The sequence below is a fragment of the Felis catus genome, chromosome E1, assembly GCF_018350175.1.
Source record: "Felis catus isolate Fca126 chromosome E1, F.catus_Fca126_mat1.0, whole genome shotgun sequence".
Taxonomy (NCBI): Eukaryota; Metazoa; Chordata; class Mammalia; order Carnivora; family Felidae; genus Felis; species Felis catus.
This window is the reverse complement of record NC_058381.1, coordinates 39,501,773-39,529,532: the sequence shown is the minus strand read 5'-3', so window position 1 is coordinate 39,529,532 and position 27,760 is coordinate 39,501,773. Positions and strand designations below refer to the sequence as shown.

At 39.9% G+C, this 27,760-nt stretch overlaps 1 protein-coding gene across 1 annotated transcript; it reads left to right on the top strand.

Annotated features, from left to right (window-relative positions):
* The first annotated feature begins 8,439 nt into the window (after positions 1-8,439).
* KRT25 (keratin 25) lies at positions 8,440-14,862 on the top strand. Its single transcript, XM_011289152.4, has 8 exons — positions 8,440-8,939; positions 9,229-9,311; positions 9,731-9,887; positions 11,831-11,992; positions 12,078-12,203; positions 12,805-13,022; positions 13,388-13,455; positions 14,496-14,862. The coding sequence occupies exons 1-8, from the start codon at positions 8,511-8,513 to the stop codon at positions 14,603-14,605; spliced, it is 1,353 nt and encodes a 450-aa protein (XP_011287454.2). The 5' UTR covers positions 8,440-8,510; the 3' UTR covers positions 14,606-14,862.
* Positions 14,863-27,760: the final 12,898 nt, after the last annotated feature.

Sequence of the window (27,760 nt, the reverse complement as noted above, 5' to 3'; positions counted from 1 at the left end):
GAAATGTTCGCATATGACAGGTCCATAAGTTATGAAAATTGCATTCCTCTGGGAGTGAGCACAAGACATATGGCTCTTTGTGACTCATTTTAACGCCCTCTACAGAACATCCACCCCAGAGAAAGAGCTCCATAACTACGTGGACAAGCTGATTCATGGAGGTCAGCCAGGCTCCCTCTTCACAATGAGCTTGCACAATAAGCCCACTGTCAAAGTGGCCATTATGGAGGCTGTACTTCAGTACATGTGCATGACATCCCTCTCTCTCAGGCTGGTCAAGCTACTGACCTGTCATCAGCAGACATAAAAATGGAGTCCTTGAGATGGTACCATTTTTTAAGAAAGAAAACTAACCACATGCTTATCAGGATACTACTGGATTCCTTTACCCTGGAGGGAACAGCAAATTTTCCTTAACGGAAGTAACACTTCATTCAAATATAGGTTTGCCTTTTAATTCTATAGTATCTCTGCAGCACTACCATCGGAGACCAAAAATTGGATAAGCTTCAGGCCCTAGATCTACCTCTAGCAATTGGTTTAAAGTCAGAATAGAGAAAGTAAACCTTTTCTGGCTTCCTGAAGGATAAAACAGAGACAACTGGGGTAGGACAACAGTTGAAGAGGTAGGAGCTGAAATTTCTCCAGAACTGATGAAAGACACCAGTTCACAGATTAAAAGTCCTACACATCGAAATAAAATGAAATGCACATGGATCAGATCAAAGTAAAGCTAAAGACAAGATAAAAAGAAAGCCACAATCTTACCAATAAGGAAACTGGGATTTGAAGGGTTTAAACCATGTGTTCAAATTCACCCAGTGGTGTGATCTGCACCCAGGGCTACAATTCCAGGGCCGCCACTCTTAGCTGACAAGCTATGGTCACGTCTCTGATGAAATCGTCATTGTTCGTCTTGCAAATAGAATATCTTTAAAGTCAGGCAAATGGGGGGAAATGATTACCTTCAAATGAGTGGCAGCAAGAATGAATGCCAACTTCTCAACAGTTGGAATCCAGAAGAGAGTAGAATGATATCTTCAGTGTGCCAGGAGAAATCCTAAATGGCCAGTAAATGTATGAAAAGTGTTCAACCTCACCAGCAATCAGAGAAATGGAAGCGGAAACCACATGAGACGCCATTACACAACCAACCACCTGCTTGGCAAAACTTTTAAAATATTTGGCGCAACTTGTGCTATCTTCTGTTGAATTGTTTCCAGTTGGGGACTAGGATGAACAATACTACTATAAACATTCTGTACATGGTACCTATGACGTGTGCACGAGTTTCTCTACAGAGCAACTCACATATATACTGTCTACAAAAGATTCACTTCAAATATAACAAATACGGGTAGACTGAAAGTGAAAGGATGGAAAAAGACACATCATATAAACATTAATCCAAAAAATTGTTTTCAAATTTGTGAATATGTGGGGTGATGGATGTTCTTGACTTACTCTCTGGTGATCATTTTGTAATATATACATATATGGAACCATTATGTCATATATCTGAAACTTAATACAATGGTGTATATGAATTATATATCTTAATTTTTAAAAATAAATTTTAATTTACTTTTAATAAATCACGAGTGGTTGTATTACTATCAGAAAAAGCAATCTTAAATATATTAAACAAGAAAACTTCAAAACACATGAAGAAAAACTAATAGAATAGAAAGAAGCAATAGACAAATCCATAAGAACACATTTTGCATTATTGCGTTTATAGCACATTTGTGACATAAAATAATTATAGAGATGGAGAACAGATTCATGGTTGCCAGGGGTTAGAGATTGGGAGGGAGGGGGTAGGTGTGACTATAAAGGGGTTAGCATGCAAGGGTCTTGTGAACATGGTACAATTAGGTATCTTGATTGCGGTGGTGATTTCATGAGGCTGCACATGTGATAAAATTGCATAGAGCTGCACATGCGTGCACATGCATGCACACACACAAATAAATGTGTGTACAACTGGCAGAATCTGAATAAATGCTATGGGTTATATGAATGTCAATTTCCTGGTTTTAAAAGCACTGGGGGCCTGGGTGAAGGCTGCCCAGGACCTCCCTGAACATTTCTTTGCACATTTTTTGCACTTTTCTGTAAACCTATAATTATTTCAAAATAACTTTTTTTTTTAATTTTAGAAGAAACCATAGGAGAAAAATCTTTATAACTTTGGTTTAGACATAAATTCACTACATATGACACCCAAAGCATAATTTGAAAAAAAATACATATATATATGTTCATTTGGACTTCATCAATGTGAAAAATGTGTACTATTTAAGAAAATGGAAAGACAAGGGGTGCCTGTCTGGCTCAGTCGGAGGAGTGTGCAACTCTTGATCTTGGGGTCGTGAATGTGAGCCGCATATCGGATGTAGAGATTACTTAAGTAAATAAAACTTAAAAAAAATTAAAGACATGGATTATGAGAAAATGCCTGCAAATCACTTATCTGATAAAGTACCTGTATCCAGATTCTTATACATAAAGAATCCTCATAACTCAATAGTAAGGATGCAAACTAATCCGATACATAAATGGGCAAAAGAATTGAACTGATGTCTCACCAAAGAAGAGATATGGGGGTGCCTGGGTGGCTCAGTCGGTTGAGCGTCCGACTTCGGCTCAGGTCATGATCTCACAGCTCGTGGGTTCGAGTGCCAGCCACATCGGGCTCTGTGCTGATGCTTGCTCAGAGCCTGGAGCCTGCTTCGGACTCTCTGTCTCCTTCCCACTTCCCCTCCCACTCCCACTCTATCTCTGTCTCTCAAAACTAAATAAATGTAAAACAAAAATTTTTTTAAGAAGAGATATGGATGGGAAGTGAGCACATGAAAAGATGTTCAACATTATGAGTCATTAAGGAAATGAAAATTTAGGCCACAATGAGATACCACCACACATCTATTACAATACATAAAACATATTTTTAAAACTGGCAATAGCAAGGGATGGAAAGGATAAGGAGCAACTAGGACTCTTACTCATTGTTGATGAAAATGCAAAATGGTACAACAACTTTTTTAAGTTTTATTTTTTATTTTGGTGAGGGGGGAGGTGGGAAAGAGAGAATCCCAAGCAGGCTCCGCACTGTCAGTGCGGAGACTGACATGGTGCTCGATCTCCCCAAGCGCGAGATCATGACCTGAGCCGAGATCAAGAGTCAGAAGCTTAACGGATTGAGCTAGCCAGGCGCCCCATCAGTTTCTTATAATATTAAACATCCATCTATATATATGGCCCAGCAATCCCACTCCTTCATATTAAATAAAATCAAACTTACATTCACATAAAAACCTGTATGCGAATATTTATAGTGGCTTTATTCATATTTATCAAAAACTGGAAACAACTAGTGAGTGGATAAACAAACTGCAGTACATCAAAAAAAGTGGAAAACAGTCCAATAAAAATTAACAAATGTTTAATAAATACACTCAACAGCATGAATGCATGTCAACTGCATTATGCCAGCTGAAAAAGTCAGACTCAAAGAATTCACTGTCTAATTCCATGTATATCACATTGTGGAGCAAAACTACAGACCTAGAAAAGCGATCAGTGTTTGCCTGGAGCTGGGGCTGTGGGCAAAGACGGAGTACAAAGGGATACAGAGGAATTGGGGGTGGGGGGGTCAGGGGACTGTTCTATATCTTGGTTATGGTAGTGGCTACATGACCATGTTTTTGGCAAAATCTATAGAACTGTAGGCTAAAAAAGACTAATTGTATTATGGATATATGAAACCTCAATAAATCTGATTAAGAAGAACTGGCAAAAAAAAAAAAATCTTAAGGAATCCATCCTAAAGAAAAATGTGAACATGTTCAGCATTATCAATAATATCGATAAGTTGGAAACAATCTGAAGGTCCCTTAGTAAGAGAGTGGTTGAACAAATTACTTAAAATTAGGTTTGGCTCCGAGTAACAGTAAGAGAATAACAGGACTTGATACAATTAGAAGTTTCTTTCTTTCACGCATAAAACTGCAGAAGTAGAGCCTTCAGGGCTATGATGACAGCTTTGCACCAGAACACCAACAGAAACCCAGGTTGTTTTCAGCTTTCCACTCTACCAGAGCCAGAATGTGGCCTTGGCTCATGGTCCAAGGGAAGCACCAACCATCAGATCCAGCCATCACACCCATGCCAGCAGGATGAAGGAAAACGAGAAGATGGGACAAAGACTTGTGTCAGCTTCCTCTTAATTTTTTTAATGTTTATTTATTTTTGAGAGAGAGAGAGACAGACAGAGTGCAAACGGGGGAGGGGCAGAGATAGAGGGAGACACAGAATCCGAAATAGGATCCAGACTCTGAGGTGTCAGCACAGAGCCCGATGTGGGTGTCAAACCCACGGACCACGAGATCATGACCTGAGCAGAAGTTGAACACTTAACTGACTGAGCTACCCAGGCGCCTCTCAGTTTCTTCTTAAAGTTTCCAGAACGTGCCACGTATACTCCTGCTCGTATCACATTGGCTAGCTTAATCACGTTGTCACAATTAGCTGCAGAGAATGCCTGAAAAAGCAGTCTTTATCGTGGGCAGACATTGCCCAGTTAAAAATCTGGGGGTCAACCGACAGTTTCTACCACATTAGGCACCTACTCATGCTCTAAGGCATATTATGTACAGTGAACAAAGCAAGTTAGAGAACAGTGCATATAACACAGATGATTCACGTGTGGCACTTGTGTATTTACATACTATGCATGTGTGCAAATGAATAGAAAACCAGTTGGAGGGTGCAAACAGCTGAAAGGGTACACTGGGAGAGTAGGGAGGACAAAAACGAGGAGGGACTTTGATATTTTACTCGATATCATTACACACTGCTACATTTGTTTACATCAAGAACGTTTTCATGCAGAACAAAATGGTGGTTGCCGGGGCCTTGAGAGGGGGGAATATGGGATAGGTTGGTAAAAGGGTCCAAACTTCCAGTTAGAAGATGAATAAGTTCTGAGGACTTAACATGTAGCATGGTGACTACAGTTAATTATATTATGTTGCATACTTGAAATTTGCTGAGAGTACATCTTAAGAGTTTTCCCTCTCACACACACAAAGGTAACTTGTGAAGCAGTGGATATGGTAATTAACTTGACTGTGAGAATCATTTCATGGTGTATCCATGTATCAAATCATGACATTGTCCAGTTTGAATATATTACAATTTTCTTTGTCAATTATATCTCAATAAAGCTGGAAAAAATAAATAAAAACTGGGGTGAAAAGAATAGAATGTACAAAGTTGATCAAAATCACTAGGCAAATATCAATTGCATTTCTTTACATAGTAAAATTTATCTAGAAAATGTGATTTCTAAAAGATGTCTTTGGGGCTCAGTTAGTTGAATGTTCAGCTCTTAATTTCAGCTCAGGTCATGATCTCAAGGTTCATGAGTTCAAGTCCCACACTGGGCTCTGTGCTGACAGTGCAGAGTCTGCTTGGGATTCTTTCTCTCCCTCTCCTCCCTGCCCTTCCCACGCTGTCTCTCAAAATAAATAAATAAACATTTTAAAAATAAAAATAAAAGATATCCTCAACAACAATATTAGATAAATATCTGGAAGTTGTTCTAAAAAATGATATGAAAGCACATATGGAAAAATAACTTTTTACTAATGGACATTGAGGAAGACCTCAGTGAATGGAAAGGATATTCAATTTTCTGGATATACACAATATCATAGGGATGTCAAATTTTCTCAAATAGTTTTAAAGATTTAAGGCACATCTTAAGATCTTATTGTATTTAAAAAGCTGATTTTAAAACTTATATAAGAGGAATTGGGATGAGCACTGGGTGTTGTATGGAAACCAGTTTGACAATAAATTATATTTTAAATTTATGTTTTAATGTGTATTTATTTTTGAGACAGAGAGAGACAGAGCATGAACAGGGGAGGGTCAGAGAGAGAGGGAGACACAGAATCTGAAGCAGGCTCCAGGCTCTGAGCTGTCAGCACAGAGCCCAGTGTGGGGCTCGAACTCAGACCGTGAGATCATGACCTGAGCCGAAGTCGGAAGCTCAACCGACTGAGCCACCCAGGCGCCCCAACAATAAATTATATTTTTAAAAAGAATGAAAAAAAAGAGGAATGGAGAAATAAAAATTGACTTGATGGCAAGGAGTTGGTGGAGTTCTTGCCTTACCAAATATCATGTTATATTATGGAGCAATTGTGACAAAAATGATATGGTTCTGGCACAGACAGAAAACTGGTACCAAATGAACCCTCACCTATATGAAGATTTTCTTAAGGACAGAGGAGGCAGTGAACACTTTCTTTATTGACAATATGGCACTACAGGGAAAGGATGGCACCATTCAGTAAATATGCTCAAAGTATCATTATCCACATTTTTTAAATATTTACTTATTTTTGAGAGAAAGAGAGAGAGGGAGAGAACAAGTGGCAGAGGGGCGGGGGGTGGCAGAGGTTCCAAAGCAGATAGCAGAGAGCCTGACGTGGGTCTCAAACTCATGGGGAGATCATGACCTGAACTCAAATCCAATGCCCTACCAACTGAGCCTCCCAGGTGCCCCCATGATCCACATTTTTAAAAATGAAATTTGATTCTGTATCAAAGATTCAAAAAAAAAAGAATACTAAAAAATTATTCCAAACTACCAAAGCCTTAAATGTAAAAGGCAAAATGATTCAATGTTTAGAAAACAAAATAAGAAAATATTTGTATGAGCTTGGATAATTAATCATTTCTTAAAAAAGATAATAGAATCACAATCCAAAAATAAAGAGTGATAAATTCAACCTGTTTAACAATGAAATGATAATGGATTAATATCCAGAATATATAGCACACTCCTACCACTCAACAACAAAAAAACAATATGACTCTAAAAATGGGCAAAGAACTTGAATGGACATTTCTCCAGAGAAGATATTCAAATGGCCAACAAGCACATGAAAAGATGCTCAACATCACTAATCATTAAGGAAATGCAAATCAAAACCACAAGAAGACACCACCTGATGTGCATTAGGATGGCCACAATAAAGAAAAGAAAAAAAAGAAAATAACAAATGTTGGCGATGATGTGCAGAAATTGGAACCCTTGTGCACTATGGATGGGAATGTGAAATAATGCAGCTACTATGGAAAGCAGTATGGCATTTCCTCAAAAAATTAAAAATAGAATTACCATAAGATCTAGTAGTTCTACTTTCGAGAAGTAGAATTCCCATGGGAAATAAAAGCAGGGACCTGGACAGATATTTGTATACCCATGTTTATCATAGCTTTAATCACAATAGCCAAAAGGTAAACGCAACTCTAATGTCCATCTACTGATGAATGGATAAACAAAATATAGTATATACATGCAATGGAATATTATTCAGCCTTAAAAAGAAAAGAAATTCTGACACATGCTACAATATGGTTGAAACTTGAGGACATTATGCTAAAGGAAATAAGCCCATCACCAAAAGACAAATAATGTATGATTCTACTTATCCAAAGTGCCCAAAACAGTGACTGGCACATAACAGATGTTTACTACATATTTATTAAATAAACGAATGAATGAATCTGTAACAGCCTCACATAATAAATATTCATAGAAATTGTGCCCACAAGTCAATTTCCAGATGTTTCAAAATTTTCCAAAATATTCAGGGTTTTCAATAAATATATGGGAATCCACACCCAGTAAATAATTAGTCTACTGATGACTTTCACCTAAGCTAAACCACAGTGAAATAAAAACAGATGAAACATTTCCTTCTAGGTTTGCTTTAGATTTTTGCAGGGTCAGGAAATACGTTAATGTCCTTCCAAACTCCCGCAACACATAACAGCAATTAGGGGTGTGTTCCTAATTGCCAAAATGGATAAGAGAAGACAACTATCCCCAAACATAAGTGTCAACAGAAGATGACGCACATCAGCCAAAATGGAGGTTCCCATTAGAAACAGTGCCAAGAGGGAGGGAAAACTAAGAATGGAAGGACCACTTGAGGGGAATAACACGAGTCTGTGCTCTACTTACGTGGAAAGAACTGTGAAAATGGAAGTAGGAAAGGTCTCAGAAGCATCAATATCTATTAGCATAATAGCCCAAAACCATGACGCCAGATTTTTACTGTGTGATGGACGGACGAGTTTTATCTTCTAAGGATGGAAGTGAAGAGTGACTCACTCACCATTTAAAGATGTAATAAGGAAACTGACATTACTCCACCCAGACCAATTTCTCAGATAACCACCAACCTGAGGGCAACTGCCCTCCTACAGAAAGGAGCCCAGCTAAGTTAGTTACTAATTAGGAAAAATCATCCAATTATGCTAACTTGCTGAGGCTGGCAAGCCATGTTTTACTCTATGTAGGCAGAATTTCGTCCAGAGCACACTTGGGAATTGTCTATAAAAGGGCAAACAGAAGAGTTGAGGAGACGAGGCACTCCATTCTGACTTCCTCCGAGACAGCTGTGCAACGCGCTTGTCCTGACACCATGTCTCTGCGACTTTCCAGCGGGTCCAGGAGGGCCTGCTCCCGTCCTACCGCAGGGTCCCTCAGGCTCTCTGGCGGGGGAGCCGGCTTTGGAGTTGGAAATGCTTGCAGCATGCCCGGAATTGGAAGCAGTTTCTCCTGTGCCTTTGGGGGCAGTTCATCAGGAGGCAACGCAGCGGGAAGCAATCTCTGTGCTGGCTTCACGCTGAACGAGGGCGGCCTCCTGTCGGGCAACGAGAAGGTGACCATGCAGAACCTCAACGACCGGCTGGCCTCCTACCTGGAGAATGTGCGCGCCCTGGAGGAGGCGAACGCCGACCTGGAGCAGAAGATCAAGGGCTGGTATGAGAAATTTGGGCCTGGTTCCTGCCGTGGTCTTGATCACGACTATAGTAGATACTTCCCAATAGTCGACGATCTTAAAAATCAGGTAAGAGATTACACTTCACAATCATGTTTATTTCTAAACGTTCTTTTCCTTTCTTCACTGAATACTGAAAACGCTTATCGTCCCTATGTGTAATTTCTTAAAGGAAATTTCAATTTAGCATTGGAAATAAGCTTTGAGTAGATTCAGTTGGTGAAACTCATGATAAAAATGTCACTACTAGTAACTATATTAATTTTTATTATTTCCATTCCCTACTCTAAAAAAAAAATACTTGTATCTTATTGGCTGCAATAAATTGCCTTTTAAAAGTCAAACCCCCCTTTTCCAGATCATTGCTTCCACCACCAGCAATGCTAATGCTGTTCTGCAGATTGATAATGCCAGGCTGACAGCGGATGATTTCAGACTCAAGTAAGTAGGCTCAGAGAGTGAAAAGGATACATGGTGATTGATGCAAAGCATTAAATTTAATTTATTTTTTGATCCCTCCATTAAATATTACCAACTCTTATTCTAATACTGGTAAAACACTTGGATTGAAGCAGAATATAAAAAAAATAAACAGAATGTTATTACTTCTTTATACTTGGCTATGAAATATAAAGTATGAACTGCTGTAAAAGCAGCATCCCATCCCCTAGTTTCTTTTCTGCCAAAGAAATGCCTCAAATTAAAGAAAATAATAGCTCTTATATATACAATATACTTTGAAAATGTCTCTGTGGCCAAACCTCCCACTTCAAAAGTCCAGACTTCTAGTGTTTGATCACTGATTGGTGACTATTTCTCCCACCATATGACATCCTGGAAAATCATTAATATTCTCTAAGGTATGAAAATGAGCTGGCTCTTCATCAGAGTGTAGAGAGTGATGTCAATGGGCTACGCAGAGTTCTGGATGAAATCACCTTGTGCAGGACAGACCTGGAGATTCAGTATGAAACTCTCAGTGAGGAGATGACTTACCTGAAAAAGAACCATAAAGAGGTAAGAGCTGTCTGCGCACATTTTGCTGCCCCTCTGCAGATACCTTCCATCTGACAGAAAATAATGCGCTTGACTTCTTAAATAAGAAATTGGTACTAAAGACCCATTGTCAGACAAGCATGAGGCCTGAGTTGTCTTGAGGAATGGCCTGATATTGGTCTAGATTCACCCTTGCTTGCTCTCTCATCAAGTTTCCCATGGAGGGGTGGGGAGGGGGGAAGAATCCTGTTTTCCGGATTAATCAGGGTTACAAGAGTGGTGTTTGGCTAGGTAATTATAGCTAAGTTAAAAATGATACAGTTAAGAGATTACATCTAATTACATAAACATACTATAAGCATATCCTAAGAAAACTAGATCTAAATTTCTGTGTAATAGTGAAAGATTCGAAACACATAAGCATTTACTTTATACACGCAGTAAATATATACATTTAATATTGATGTATATTCTTTAAAAAAAATTTTTTTTTTAGTGTTTATTTATTTTTTAGAGAGATAGAGAGACAGAGTGCAAGCGGGGAAGGAGCAGAGAAAGAGGAAGACACAGAATCCAAAGCAGGCTCCAGGCTCTGAGCTGTCAGCACAGAGCCTGACACGGGGCTCAAACTCACTAACTGTGAGATCATGACCTGAGCTGAAGTCGGCTGCTTAACTGACTGAGCCACCCAGGCACCCCTGGATGTATGTTCTTAATAGGTGTATCTATAAAAATAGTGAGACTGAAAATAAATTGTTATATCAAAAATTTTTCTTCCAAATGAAGAGTATACCTCAAAGTGGTCATTGTTGGAAGCTACTTCGAAATCAGATCATACGGCCACTGTTCCTAAGACACAGCTTTGGGATTGCTTTCAGAACCACTGTTTTCTGGGGAAAAAAAAATCTTTATTCTTTGAAAATGAATTTGATATTTTTAAATAGCCAAAAGGCTTCTACAGTCGAGCCTACTACTTAACACAGGAGATCAAGCTAAAAATGCTACTTGATTAGTCATGAGGCTGTCTTATAAAAATAACTACTTAAAAAACAACATTTATATGGATATATGGGTTCAACTGTGGGCATAGCCCATGGTTGTTACTGAATACATTTTTGATAAATTAAATACAGTTGATAAATTAAATACAATGCTTCACTCACAGACAAACCCACATGCATCTTTTTTTTTTAATGTTTATTTATTTTTAAGAGAGAGAGAGAGAGAGAGAGAGAGAGAGAGAGAGCGTGCACAGGTATAGGAAGGGCAGAGAGAGGGGGAGACACAGAATCCAAAGCAGGCTCTAGGCTCCAAGCTGTCAGCACAGAGCCCGATGAGGGGCCCTAACTCACAGACCTGAGATCATGACCTGAGCCAAAGTCAGATGCTTAACCGACTGAGCCACCCAGTCACCCCTATTAATTATAAATAGACAAACATTTATAAATATAAATAAATATAAATAAATACTTATAATTATTTCAACTGTTCAGAATTATTCAGACTCAGCCCCTCAACCCTGTCCATGCTGTGTTCAGGATGTAGCTGAGTCAAGAACACATGGAAGCTGCTCTCTAAGTGGAAGGAAGACCAGTCTACCAATGTGGAGACATTTCAGTTGTAAATGGATAGAATAAGAGATGACAGATAATTCATTTTAAAGATCTTAAGGAATTAAGACTTTCTGTGCAACAGAACTAAAACCAACGGAGTTATAAAAGCAGGACTTTGGTTCACCATATGGAAGAGCTCTGGAACAATTTAAAAAATTCTCCCATAAGGAAACAGGCTGCTTCGTGCGACGGGAATATAAAAAGTAGAGAAGGGTCGTTGCTTAGCTGGGGGCGGGGGGCGGGGGGTGGGGATGTACAGCCAAATGTACTCTAAGCATCCTTCCAAAGCTATGCCTCTGGACTGTCTGTGAGATCCCTGCATACCTGAGCAGCACACTTTTTGGCCTCCAGGAAATGCAGGCCCTGCAGTGCGCGGCGGGCGGGAACGTGAACGTGGAGATGAACGCGGCGCCCGGCGTGGACCTCACGGTCCTGCTGAACAACATGCGGGCCGAGTACGAAGACCTGGCCGAGCAGAACCGCAGGGACGCGGAGGCCTGGTTCAACGAGAAGGTGAGTCTTGTCCAGAGAACAATCCCTCCGCATCTTAGTGACAGTCACAAAACTAAGATTTGCTCCCTCGTTTATACCTTTTCAGAGTGCTTCGCTGCAACAGCAGATCTCCGAGGACGTCGGGGCCACCACCTCAGCCCGGAATGAACTGACTGAAATGAAACGCAATCTCCAAACACTGGAAATTGAACTTCAGTCTCTCCTAGCCACGGTAGGCAAAGGACGAATTCCCACCGTCTCCTGGGGTATCCTTGTAAATATGCGCCAGTTGGGGGCGCCTGAGTGGATCAGTTCCTTAAGCTGAGTTAAGTTCTGACTTAGGCTCAGGTCATGATCTCCTTGCTTGTTGCTCCTGGATTCCAGGCGTGTTTCTTGTGCTGACAGCTCGGAGCCTGGAGCCTGATTCAGATTCTGTGTCTCCCTCTCTCCCTGCCCCTGCTCCCCTGCTCATGCTCTCTCTCTTTCAAAAATAAATAAATGTTAAAAAAAAAATTTGTTTTTAAAATATGCACTTATTGGTTTCAAGACCCCTAACCCTTGTAGAAACATATCCACATACACATTTATGTAACTAACTTAGAACATAAGAAAAGAATAGGATTTTACATAGAACGGCCAAAACAACCACATTCATGTCTCCAGTTTATTCAACCAGACATGTGCTCCTTTTTAAGAATTTCACAGTCTTAACCATGTGTCAGTGTGAAATTGAACACAATTGTAGACAAAGTTCACAAGAGAAGAAAATCATCTACCAGAGCAAATTTCTGCCTATCTGTATCTGCCTCAGGTTCTTTCTTGTTCCCTGATAGAAACACTCCCTGGAGTGCTCCCTGACCGAGACCGAAGGGAACTACTGCACGCAGCTCGCCCAGATCCAGGCTCAGATCGGGGCCCTGGAGGAACAGCTGCACCAGGTCCGAACCGAGACGGAGGGCCAGAAACTGGAGTACGAGCAGCTGCTCGACATCAAGGTCCACCTGGAAAAGGAAATTGAGACCTACTGCCTCCTCATCGGTGGAGATGATGGGTGGGTAAAACAAATTTATAGGGACCATGTCCTGTACTGAAGTCCACTTGAAACTTAGATCCCTGGAAAGTGAATGTAAACTGACATGACTGTATTTATTGTCACAAATGCTAAAGATTAAACAGAATACGGGCCTGCCAACCTACAAATTAGCAACATCTGACAAAACCAAAAGATGACAAGCCTGTATTAAAGGTATGACAAAAATATCACCTCTAGATACTAAGGCAGAGTCGTTCCAACTGTGTAACCCACGGCAACTGTTCTCACCAAATAGCTAAAGAAAATGCAAGAGTGAATCTAGAATTAAAGGGGTTCCCTCTGAATCACTCTTTGGTGATGTTTCCAACGATATGTGTTCACAGGGCTTGCAAGTCTGGAGGTTACAAGTCTAAAGATTATGGATCTGGAAACATGGGAAATCAAGTCAGAGGTAATTAAAATGAAATTCTGTGTTTTTTTGTTTGTTTGTTTGTTTATTTATTGGGAGGGGAGGGACAAAGAGACAGGGAAACCAAGAATCTCAAGCAGGCTTTGCACTGCCAGCACAGAGCCCCATGCAGGGCTCAAACTCACCAACCGTGAGACCACAACCCAAGCCAGAATCAAGAGTCAGATGCTCAGCCGATTGAGCCACCAGACACCCCAAAATGGAATTGTGTATTTATGCTGTCGTATTTCACTTGCAATGTCCAGCTTGGTTGTTTTTATATTCCCAGGGCTTAATGAGAACAGATATGATAAAGATTTGCAGTAGATATCAGCGTGTGCTGGGTGTCTAACTTTAGTGGTATGTGCTAATTTTAAACAGTGGAATATGTCACCATGTTTTTAGCGAACCAAGAAATCGAAATTCACCAAAAGTTTATCTATTTGTGCTTCCTACATAGTCCATGCTATTCAAAAGCCTATTAGTCCTTTAACTGATATAATTTCTTATTCATCTTTTCTTTCAGTGTTTTCATTGTGGTAAAATACACAGAACATAAGCGTTACCATCTTAATGATTTAAAGGGTACAGTGCAGTGGCATTAAGTACATTTATATTGTGGTACAACCATCAACACCATCCATCTGTAGAACTCTTTTCATCCTGTTCTACAACTATTGAACAATAGCTTCCCATTACCCCCTCCTCCCAGCCCCAGGCAACCAGCCTGCAACTTTCCTTCTCTATGCATTTGACTACCCTAGGTCCCTCATACAAGGGAAATCATACAATATTTGTCTTTTTGTGATTGACTTCTTTCACTTAGCACAGTATCATCAAGATTCATCTATGTTGTAGCATGTGTCAGAATTTCCTTCCTTTTGAAGGCTGAATAACATTCCATTGTATGGATATACCATATTTTATGTATCTATTTATTCATCCATTGGTGGACACTTGGGCTGCCTCCACATTTTAGCTATCGTGATCTTATTCATCTTTTATCAACTCTCTAAAATCTCCTTTTAAATTTTAATTTTTAGATCTGGCCAAAGCCATAGTGGTTAAGAAAGTTCTTGAGGAGGTAGACCAACGAAGCAAAATACTTACCACCAGGCTGCACTCCCTGGAAGAGAAATCTCAAAGCAATTGATTCGAGACACAAGAGAGAGAATTTGCCAAATAGTCTCCAAGAAGAGAGAGCATTGTGTCTGGAAAAATGAGCAAGCCTAAGAAAAATGCCTGTCCTGTTTTCTTTCTGTTACTGAAATATGAGCACCGTCTGGGCAATCAATAGTGGTATCTCCCCACTCATCTGGAAGAATGTCACACACAAATATGATGACTTGATTGTCCTACAGAAAATGTCAGTTCTTTGTATTCAATAAACCTTCTTCCTTTAGCAAGTTACCACTGGTGGTATTGTCTTATCTTTAAAACGTTCATGTCTGTGGTACACATGTATGAACATCTAACAGCTTTTTTTATTATTATTTTTTTTTACATTTGATTTATTTTTTTGAGAGACAGAGAGACACAGAGCATGAGTGGGGAAGGGGCAGAGAGAGGAGGACACAGAATCCGAAGCAGGCTCTAGGCTCTGAGCTGTCACCACAGAGCCCAACATGGGGCTCGAACTCACAAACCACGAGATCATGACCTGAGCTGAAGTTGGACGCTTAACCAACTGAGCCACCCAGTCGCCCCTAACAGCTTTGGATATATGAAAATTTTAGGGACACCTGGGTGGCTCAGTCAGGTATCTGGCTTCAGCTCAGGTCATGATCTTGCGGCTCATGGGTTCAAGCCCTGCGTCAGGCTCTGTGCTGACAGCTCAGACCCTGGAGTCTGCTTCGGATTCTGTGTCTCCATCTCTCTCTGACCCTCTCCAGCTCACGCTCTGTCTCTCTCTTTCTCTCTCTCAAAACTAAATAAACATTTTTTTTAATTATTAAAAAAAAGAAAAATTTTAAAAATAATTGACAGGTTTCCCCCTAGATTTTCATGAGGCTTTCCCAATAATTCAAATAAGACAAATTCAGGAGGAATAAAAATACTTCCACTTAAATCCCCAATCTGCCATACTGGTGATACAATAACAAGCTTTTTCTCTTTCATAATAGCTACGATGCATACATTTCAGGTTCATCTATAAAATAATAACACTACTTCTCTCAAGGGGTTATTGTAAAGATTAAACAAATGAACTACGGGATCATGCACTTATGGAGTGAGTGCTCAATGAATGCTAACTCATTTTTTAATACTTGATATTTATAATGATGAATTTTCAAATCTCCTTTTCTTTTTGAATATGTATTTAAACAATATCCCAAATATAGGGAGGTTAAAGCAAACATCCTGGTTTAGAATCCAAGTTCTATTTATTAATGGAGTCATTCACTTGTATTACAAAGTATGCTTGATGCTTATAACTCTCTTGACCAATGGATCCATTTCCAGTAAAGGGAAATAAATCAGATGAACTGAAAACATAATTTCCTCAGGTCAAATATTACCCCTAGATATTTTGGTGACTCTCAGTCTTCTATGGATGGGCTACCCATGTTGTAATCCATCCATGAAAATTTGATTTCAGGCTTCATCTGAAAATGTTAAGCAGAGAAGATGCTGGGATCCTTTAAGGACGCTAGAATTATCCTTGAGTTACTTTTATTGTCTTCTTCTAATGAATCTTAGCCAGAGGCCACTACAGTCAAAATGCCTAACAAGATCCTACATCAGATTATATGAAACAAAATATTATAATCTCGGAGAAAACTCCACTTAGAAAAGAAAGATCTTGCACAATTATCTAAATGCTGAAGGAACTTACACCACCCTTCCCACCTATCATCAAATCCTCCCTCATTATAGTGATGCTGCCAAATGTAAATTCTTTAAAAAAAAATTTTTTTTAATGTTTATTTATTTTTGAAGGAGACAGAGCATGAGCAGGGGTGGGACAGAAAGAGACAGAGACACAGTTTCCAAAACAGGCTCCAGGCTCTGAGCTGTCAGTACAGAGTCCAATGCGGGGCTGGAACTCACGAACCACGAGATCGTGACCTGAGCCACAGTCGGATACTCAACCGACAGAGCCACCCAGGTGCCCCCAAATGTAAATTCTTTTTTTTTTTTTAATTTTTTTTTTCAACGTTTATTTATTTTCGGGACAGAGAGAGACAGAGCATGAACGGGGGAGGGGCAGAGAAAGAGGGAGACACAGAATCGGAAACAGGCTCCAGGCTCTGAGCCATCAGCCCAGGGCCTGACGCGTGGCTCGAACTCACGGACCGCGAGATCGTGACCTGGCTGAAGTCGGACGCTTAACCGACTGCGCCACCCAGGCGCCCCCCAAATGTAAATTCTTATTTGTCAAAATTTATAGCCCTGTACACATCAAAAGGGCAAATTAATATTTCTGTCAGTTATACCTAGTGGCGTCCAGGAGCTGTTTCTCTATCTCACAAGAACCAATTCTGTACATCTCTTCCCACCTCTCCATTTAGTGATGTCACCTAGCTTGAAATCAGCCGCAGAGAAGGTTTTTACACCACAGAAATTGGCTAGCACTGTAAATCAGGACTCATTCCTCCCTGAGAGTTGGTCATTAAGTATTTACCAGCATATCACTGATTGCACCTCAAGAAAAATGACTTCATTTATTTCTTTTGAAATATTTATTTTATTTTGGGGAGAGTGCAAGTGGGGGAAGGGCAGAGAGAGGAGGACAGAGGATCTGAAGTTTGATGCAGAGCTCAAACTCATGAACCACGAGACCACGACCTGAGCCAAAGTTGGACCTCAGCCAACTGAGCCACCCAGGTGCCTCAAGAAAAGACTTAAAAAAAAAACCCACAATGTTTAATGTTTCAGTATGTGACCTGCATGACCTGGCCTTGCTTATCCTTCCACTCATAACTTCTTCTCTGACCCCACCCTCAGTTCTAACCATATCGCCCTTTGTGTTATTCCTTGAATACAAGTTCATCCTGCCTCCGAGCCTTTGTGCTAACTGTTCCCTCTGACGTGCACTTCCCCTGGACCTCCTTATGGCTGGTTCCTTTGTATCATTCCCATCAGAAGAGCTGTGTCTGACCACTCTGGCAAAAGTTGCTACTATATTAGAACACTCATCACCATACAAAATTATCTTGTTTATTTTCTTTAATGTTTATTTTTTGAAGAGAGAGAGAACGTGCAAGTTCATACATGTGTACCACAGACATGAACGTTTAAAAAAAAAACTTTAATGTTTTTATTTATTTTTGGAGGAGAGACAGACAGAGCGTGAGGTGAGAGGAGCAGAGAGAGGGAGAGAGAGAGAATCCCAAGCAGGCTCCACGCTGTTAGCCCGGAGCCCAGTGCAGGACTCAATCCCAAGAACCATGAGATCATGACTTGAGCTGAAATCAAGAGTCAGCTGCTTAACTGACTGAGCCATCCAGGCACCCCACAAGGATATCTTTAGAAAAACACACAAGAAAGTTGCAGCACTATAGTAACTATAGTAATGCAGCCAAACTGCACAGAGTGGTGATTGCCCAGGTAATGTAATAAAGCAGTGATTCTCAACTGCGCTCAGTGTATGTTCACTCCCCTTTGGAGTAAACCTGAAAACAGCATGCCAGCCACACAGAAATTCTGATATTCACTCTCCTCCCCCCATTCTCAGCCGAGATTGTTATCACAAAAGGTTGCCAGTAGGGCTTTGGCAGGTCATGCCCTGCACTTGGGTACCCAACCCACGTTCCTCTCCCCAGGCAGAGTGTCCAAGAGAGAAGGCACCATTTTTCCCTCTGTACAAACTTACAGGAAGGAATATAGCAGTACTGGGACACATCATTAAAATGCCAGAATATTTCACAGGACTGTTAAGTAGCCACTGCCCAGAGACCCCGTAAATGCCCTCAACCATGGCCCTAGGCCTTTCTCCATGAGTCCTTCCCCACCACCCAGTAACTAAACACCTGATGCAGAGCAGAGGACTCTAGGACCCCACTCCAGACTTGCCAGCTGCCAGTGTTCATTCTGATTCATCAGTGCCTGTGCCATAAGATTGCTAACTATTTTATTTATTTATTGTTTTATTTTTTAATATAATTTAGTGTCAAGTTAGCTAACATACAGTGTATACAGTGTGCTCTTGGTTTTGGGGGTAGATTCCCATGATTCATCACTTACATACAGCACCCAGTGCTCATCCCAACAAGTGCCCTCCTCAATTCCCATGACCCATTTTCCCCTCTTCCTCCTACCCCTATCAACCCTCAGTTTGTTCTCTGTATTTAAGAGTCTCTTATGGTTTGTCCCCTCCCTCTCTGTTTGAAACTATTTTTCCCCTTCCCTTCCCCCATGGTCTTCTGTTAAGTTTCTCAAGTTCCACATATGAGTGAAAACATGATATCTGTCTTTCTCTGATTGACTTATTTCACTTTGATTGCTAAACATTTTAAAAGGGATTTTATCCCTTTTCCTTTGTTTTCTTGTACACATCCTTCGAAAAGCCTTAAGGAGCCATTTGTATGGGTTCAGGAATGGTCTGGTATATGATATAAAGTCATATCTCACAATTGTTGTGGTCAGTTTCCAGGGCACAAAACAGCAACCAGACCAAGAGCTCTTTGACAATGCAGACTGGATCCAAGTGGTCCTGGCCCCAGCTGGCAGGTCAGGGCAGCACGGCTTAGACCTTCTCCTCTAATTCATCTCATTAATGAATCAAGCTAACATATCAAACTAAAGAAAAATATATTCTCTAACTTACTTATTAGAGAAGCCAGCACTGAAAGCATGCTTAAAGGGTCAGGCCCTGAACTGCCTCGATTCAAAATGATTTCTACCTCTTTCGTGCTGTGTGCTTTTTGACAAAGTTACCTAACTGCTCTATTCTTCAATTTCCTTGCCTGTAAAATGGAGATAATAATGATAATACTTTTTTCAGAGGGTTGTTATGGGGATTAAATATTCGATTTATGTAGTTTGAAAAGTGTTTGGTTCATTTTGAACCCTCAATAAATGTAGCCTGTATGATGAAAAACTAAAAATGTAAAAACTAAGTTCAAGATATTAGAGAACTTGAAAGAGGTAGGAAAATGTAGGGATAGTCAAATCTGAGTTTCCCCAAAGGCTACTGAGTCCCCAAGGGGATTTAGAGTCCTCCTTGGTACTCAGAATGAGAAATAGCCTTATCAGTCCTTTTAAAGGTGAATGATAATTCTCCCCACTTTGCATAAGGCTCAGGCAATGAATTGAATAAACCAGCCAAGTAAAACAAAAGCATTCAGGAGAAAAAGGACCTAATTCTAAAGAATGTGTTGCTAAGATGGCAAGTCTACAAAGAAAACACGGAGCACAGCTCCAAATCCTCTCGATCCTATCCTTTGTGCGCAGGTGCCCCCAGAGGCCAAGATGTTCCTGCTCAGGTGAGAGGCACCACCCAGCTAGGTGGGTAACGTGCTTGAACTAGTGTCTAAGGCAGGAAGCAGCTGAAAGCTTTCCAGAAAGGGAAAAGAACACGGCTGCCTTGGTTCATTAGGGACCTCTCCCTGCTTGATATAAAATGGGGTATATTTATACAAAGTACTGAGAGAAGATAGCTACAATTTTTTTTAATTATCTGGAAGATTTAGTAAATTTGAAACAAAAAAATATACAGGTATCAGTGAAGTCTTCTTAGCATTTATACACTAATTTTCCTAATTCTTTAATGTTTACTATAAAACTCCATACAGATCTTTTCCACTGTAATTTAACACTCTGCTGCACTAGGCTGTTGATAATCTCAAGTCTCATGATGCTACAAGGACTTGGAAGCTGTACTGGAAAATGAGAAAGAAAACACCCCTTCCTCTCTTCTCTGAACTCTGCTCTGTGCAGGTGTGTTGGGAGCCCCAAGACCATCCTCAGGTTCAGTCATTCCCCCCAGAAGGGCTCACAGAACCCAGAAAAGCTGTTATATTCATGGTTATGGTGTATTATAGTGAACATACACAGATTAAATCCACAAAGGCAAAAGGCACAGAGGGCCAGGTATAGAAGAGACTAGACACAGTGGAATCATAGAAATGGGACTTATTTCTCCCAGAAATGACATGTGACAACACATCTATAGTGTGTCCAACAAGAGAAGCTCACAAAACCTTGGTATCCAGGGTTTTTATTGGGGGTCGGTCATGTTGCCAGGGGGGATCCATCTGACACACCTTAGTTACTCAATCTCCAGCCCCTTCAGAGACCACACTGATATACAGTAGCCCAAGGACCCCACCATAAATCCTATTGTTACATAAACTATCTGGCATCTACAAAGGCACTTTAATCAGGCAAGATATTCCAAGGCTTAGAGGTAATCTCTCAAGAGCTGGGTAAGGGCCAGACTTCTCTTTGGAAGGTTTGGGCATCCTAAGCCTGCTGAATTAACCCTACACTGCATGTGGGATCTCATGGCAGAGCCCCACGACAGTACAGAATCCAGCTCGAAGCAATTATTCCCTACAACTCACTCCTGAACTGCCAGGATGGATGAACAGTCCACACTCAAAGCTTCAACGCTCCTTGGATATCCAGGCTCTGTAATCAAGTGTAACTCATGGAGAGTCCATCTTTCCTTAACGTGAATTCTATCTTAGAGACCTCTTTTATTATTTAGCACCTGCCAGGTCCTGCTGATCTGCACTGGCATATTTTCAAAACCCAGCCACAAAGAAAATTGAGACCGTTTCACAGAAAGCCCCTCAGTTCCCACATAAAATAGAAGATGGAAACAATTACCACTGAATGTACCTAAATCTCCACTCAGGATCAGAGGAATTTAATAGTGTTTGGAAGCTTTTACTATATAAGAGAGATAGGTGTTTGTGTGTGTGTGTGTGTGTGTGTGTGTGTGTGCGCGTGTGTGAAGAATACTTGAATCAAGTCAAGCTTACTAAGAATTTACATTCCTTGGAACCATTTTCCAGGCAATTAAACCAAAAACGGGAAGGTCAATCAGTACAAACAGACATGTTTCAGACATATCAGAAAATAGTATTTTCTAACCCATTGCCACAATTAACTTTCCAGGCCTGAAAACCCGAGGAGAGAGAAAATACGACTGGATACTTACTTAAATCTAACATAAAAATTCATCTTCCAGACATAAAACTCATTCCTCCCTTCTTCCTCACCTTCAATATCGATTTTTCTTAAAGTCTGAAGATAAGAACTCAAGGAAACACACACTGGCATCACAATTAATTGAATGGTGATTATACATCAGGTTTATAGATCACTTTCGAATTTGAATATACAGATACGTAACAAAACATCGATCTTCACGAAACCCTAGAAGATAAGTGTGATGACCATTTACAGATCAAGGGTCAGACTCAGAGATGGAACCTGTCTTGTCCTTGGTCTCACGGCAATTAAGCGACAGTATGGGACTTGGACTCAGGTCTCCAAACTGCCAATCCAATGCTTTCCCCACCCAACGCACTACCTTAGGAATTTGACAAGGATTTCAAAAATTTCAATGCCTTGAACTTTATTCCACAAAAGGTTATTCTACATAAAATGTTTTAAAACATGTGGAAAGACATAGAAACTAATAGATATATGGGGCACCTGGGTGGCTTGGTCAGTTGGATGACCGACTTCGGCTCAGATCATGATCTCACAGTTTGTGGGTTTGAGCCCCATGTGCTGTGCTGACAGCTCAGAGCCTGGAGCCTGCTTCAGATTCTGTGTCTCCCTCTCTCTCTGTCCCTTCCTTCTTGTGTTCTCTCTCTCTCTCTCTCTCTCTCTCTCTCTCTCTCTCTCTCTCTCTCTCAAAAATAAATAAAAATTTAAAAATTAAAATAAAATAAAAATAAGTAATAAAAGAAACAAATAGATATACACTTCTTTTCTTCAACATGGGCCTAAAATGTTTTATGCCACCAATCAACATGAAATGAACAAAGAGTAAATTATATTCATTTCATTAAGAAGAATTTACTAAGGCAAAGACTGAATGCTTGTAAAGTGTGACTGTCCAAGAGTCATAGGAAAATTGGTAGATTTCATGGGAGTTTTTGCTTAATTGTAACTTTCACCAAGCTTGTTTCATAGTGAGCATCTCAAAGCAAAGCTGGCGGAATCAGAATTCACAATAAGAAAGTATCACTCACTAAAAAGATCAAAATTTTAATTTCAAAAAGCTGCTTTAACACCTCTCTCTCTCTCTCTCTCTCTCTCTCTCACACACACACACACACACACACACAGAGGTTCTTTCTTTCCCAAAGCAAGGAAATATTACAAAACATAAAATATCTAATGATCATTTTTAAACTGCTGCAAAGGGACAGAACTTAAGGTGGGAACACTGAATTTCATGTGTAAGAGATCCTAGAAACAAGGAGATCCATGGTTTTTACTCATAAACTTCATTTGTTTCAGGATTGATCCCTTTCAGGCTAGGCTCTCTTCAAGGTACATGGGTAGTTGGGGACATCCACTTAGAGACTCTCAGTGAAGGGTCACCGCGAAGAGAGCACATCAGCAGTCAGCATTTGATGTAGCGAAATGAGTGTTGCATGGACTCCAGAGACCCTGGCTCCAACCCTAGGTTTTGCACCAACAAATTGTATTATATAAAGGAGAACAGCTTTTTTTTTAGTTTTATGAAGTTTTTAATTTTAATTCCAGTGTAGTTAACATAGTGTTATATCAGTTTCAGGTGTATAATATAGCAGTTCAACACTTCCATAGATCACCTGGTGCTCGTCACGACAGGTGCATCCTTAATCCCCTTCACCTATTTCACCCACTTCCCTCCCATCTGGTGACCACTAGTTTGTTCTCTACAGTTAGGAGTCTGTTTCTGGGTTTCTCTCTCTCTCTCTCTCTCTCTCTCTCTCTCTCTCTGTCTGTCTTTTTCCTTTGCTCATTTGTTTTGGGAAAACATAATTTTAGGTCTTCAGTTTCCTGCTCTGTGAAATGTCCTGACTGCCTGTCACAACTCTAATAATTATTTGATTACATTGATATGTACAAGTGTGGTTGAAAACAGCAAAAATGATGTGGAAATGCAAGTATGAATAGCAGAAGAGATCAGACAAGACAATGATGTCTTATTTAAAGGAGCAATAAGCCTTGAATCTGATGAATCATGAGAACAAACTTGTGAAAAATGATACTTAATGCAGATTAAGGATAGTGGTGTAGGTGTAAGTATAGGTTTCCATGGTGATAAACACACCTACAGTTAAGGCAGTGTCATGAAGTAAAGACTGGAGGTTACAATGGTAGGCTTTTCCCACGTGAAAAGCATACCATCTGGAACCTCAGTTCCCAGGATAGAGCATAAACAAGCCACTGATTTGAAAATTGAAATAAATAGAGATTTGGTCCAGCCAGAGAAGAGCAAATATTATCCAGTAATTATAGAATGGAGGAGTCAAGCAAGAAACCTACTACTCCTCAAACTTTCTTCTAGGTAATAGTTTTGTAGGATTTTTAAAATTAAAAAATAGTGCATTGCAACATATACATAATATTGCTTTCTGATTTTTTTAGGTAACTGGTTCTAGGGATTAAAATCTCAGAAGTTTTTTTTAAATGAGTAAAGACATAATGGTTATTGAATCCATCAATTTGTCGTTAAAAGCAAAAGCAATCTTCTGTTTAAAGGGGGTTGTAGGGGCGTCTGGGTGGCTCAGTCAGTTAAGTGTTGAACTCTTGATTTTGGCTCAGGTCATGATCTGAGGGTCATGGGATCAAGTTCCATGTTGGGCTTTGTGCTGCATGTGAAGCATGTTTGGGATTTTCTCTCTCTCTCTCTCTCTCTCTCTCTCTCTCTCTCTCTCTTCTCCTACTTACATGTGCTCTCTCTCTCTCTAAAAAAAGAAAAGAAAAGAAAAAAGAAAGAAAGAAAGAAAGAAAGAAAGAAAGAGAAGGGGGAGGTTGTATACCAAGAGGGTTTTTTAAATAAATCTTTCTACTTAGCTAACACATTTCATACTTGCTGTATGCCAAGAGTATACTTACTCTTAGTTCTTTATAATGATACCTTGTTCAATCCTCATGGTAACTCTATGGGGTAGGAACTGTTGTCTTCACTTTACAAATGGGAAAACCAGTGTACAAAGATGTTAAGTAACTTCCTCAATGCCACACAGCTGGTAAATAGCCAGATAATAAATGGGGAGCTGGAAGTATAAAACTGTGGCTCCAAGATTCTTTAGGCATCATGCCATTCTGACCTTTTGAAACTTGAATACATCTTCCTTCAGAAACAATGTTATAAATAATTATAAAGTTCCACCATAGCCCATTTTAACCACATGTAGCTGAGCTGAAATTCTGTAGTATCTGTCCAAGAATAAGCGCTCAATAAATGTTTGTTGAATTTAGTAGGGAACAGATACCCACCTGTGACATTAGCACTGGAGGACAGCATAAAGCCCCAACAGCAGGAACATGGATGTTCTCCTCGCCAGCATCTCCTACATCAGTCCTAACAGTTGGTGGTGAAAAGGAAATTGGGAGATGGGGCCTTATGGAGGTGGCACAGGTCTCTGGAAGCAAATGACAGATGGGGTCTTGATTTTGGCAGCGGGGCTACAGCAAAGAACTTCGGCAGCAAAACTGCGAGAGAATCGGTTACTGTCACTGGGTAGCACAATATGGTTACACGTCTATGACAGAAGATGGTATGAAGTGCATAGTAAGGGGACAAGTGAGCTTGTAGGACTCAGCTACATAGAGACTGGTTTCTAAGTAGGGCAGCTATTTGCATTCAATGAACGATGATACATCAGCCACCAGCAACCAAGAGTCTACAACTAGGTCAAACACTGGGACAGCAAATAATCTCTATTGTTTTTCAGTGGGGAAAAAAAAAGTAAATTATTTTTCTGATATGTTCTCAACCTTGTGAAAATTACATAAGAGAAGACTTGGACTTGCTGTGATCATATAAAATACAACAAAAATTATACACAAGTTCTCTAAGATCAGGGACTGTGATTTGTCAATTTCATTCCCAAGACCTAGCAGGGTGGTCTTTGCAAGAAGCAGTTAATAACCAATAAGGTAGCAGAATTCTCGCAACAGAGAGTTGTGGCACCGAGGCTTTTTATCCAGGAAGCAACTTTTATTCGTGCCAGCACTGCTCAGTTGAGTTCATACCCAAAGAACTGAGCACTGAACAACACATGGCATAGTTTTTTTATACCTTTTCTATTTCTTTGTCTCCTATATATGGTAACACACATAAACATGCAGTCTGGTTAAGTCGTCTCAGTTTACAAGGTCATGAGGGATGTTGTCACGTAGGTGCATAGCCAGGTTACCTTGAAGTTTTCTCTTCCTTTTTTCTCTCTCCTTAGGGAGGGGACCCTAGCACAATACAAGTTGACTTATTACTGCTATGTGTAAAATATAAACTAACAAAATAATAATAGAATGATAAATTAGAGGATGATAAATTATAGAATGATAAAAACAGAAAATATTAGAATAAATAGAATAATTGATAAATGAATATAGTAATAGATTGAATAATAAACAACAGAATCATAAGTGAATACAAATATCCCCCACTTTTTGAAAATTCATTGTTATACCACTTCGCTTTTATGAAAGACGCATGTTTGTACCTGACTTTGCTAACTGAAAGAATTCCAAAGAGGATTCCGCTTTCACAAAAGCATGAAAGGAAAGACAAGTCTGTATCAAGAAAATAATATACAGTGAGAAGCAAAACAAAATTGAAAGAAAACATTTTAAACCTTAATAACGCATGGTCAAAATCCATTCCAACACCAAGGGGAATCTGTGCAGCTCGCCAGCCCAAAGGACTCCAGATTTGGGCTACCCAATTTCTATCTCATCTTACCTACAGTTTGGCGCCACCCACTGGCAGCTGTCTACTTGTCCAAAATCAAGAGAAGATTCTGGAACCAGCCAGCTTCCAAGAAAGCAATAATTCCAGGAATCCACAGCCCGTTTTGCTTGCCTGACTGATCCTCAGCCTTCTATTCCCCAAACACCCCTTCCCTAACCACAGCCCCTCAACCCTGCCTGTCTACCTGCCACACCTCCCCATCTCAGCCCAGAAGATGTGAACTTAACCCACCTTCTTGGAGGGTGGATGCAGCAGGGGAGTCAACAGCCAATCACTTTGCGTCTAAATTTTCAGCAATACCACATGGTACCAGGAATTTTCATTGTCCTTGTCACATATGACTGTCCAAGGGCTGATGTCCCCAGTACATTAAATTCATGAACAGATCCATAAGTAAAAGATAACCATCGTGATAAGAAATGGATACATGATACACGTAAGCAATTCATACAATATGAACGGCCAAACAAGCATTAAAAAGTGCCCCATGCCCAACATCTCTAGTATTCAGAGAAAGACATCAAAACAGGACCATTTTTGTTTAATGATCATACCCATTTCAGCAAGGATGTAGGGAAAAGGCACTAACAGATTGCTGGATAGAGCGTAAATTGGCAAAACCATCAAGAGAACAATTCAGCAACAGGAATCAAAGACCTTTAAGAAAAGAGTAGATGTTCTTAGAACCTGCAGTTTCATTCCTGGAAATTCATCCTTAAATACTCATATTGTATGCCCATTCCTCCCAGCAGTGTCTAACCGTAGTAAAAAAAATCAGACATAATAAAATATCCCACAACAAAACATCAACAGACTGTCACAAAACACCCATCAAGGTCCACTGAAGGAGAGTTGTGCAGCCAAAAAGAATGTTCGAGTTGGTGTATTGGCCTGAAAAGGTGTCAGTCATTTTTTGAGAAATGAAAAGTAGAGTTTCAATACAATGAATACAGGATCATCTACTTTTGTAAGAAAATAATCATTCATGAATTACATACATGCTTATTAAAAATCTGAAAGAATGTACATCAAAATGTTAAAAGTGGCTACTTGTGGGTAGTGAGAATATGAGTGATTTTTATTTTCTGCTCTGTGTTTATATGCACTTTCCAATTTTTATGAAATAAACATGTATCACTTGTACAATTTTAAAATCTTAAATGCAAAGAAAAACCATCTGTATGTTTAAGTGTTTTTGCAATGAATAGGCTCCTTTTTTTAATTTTTAAGGAAAAATAAAAAAAGTAGCTAAGTGGTATAAATGTGGTAGAAACTGTAAGAACAAAAGAAAGAAGCAGCATGGGGGGAGGTGGGGAAGCTGGTAAATTAGAAGTTGGTAGGTGGAGCCAGAAAAGCATTCTAGAAGAGGCAGGTCTTGAAAGGTAATAAAATTTGAATACATGGAGAGAAGAAAATAGGGCATAGTTTGGG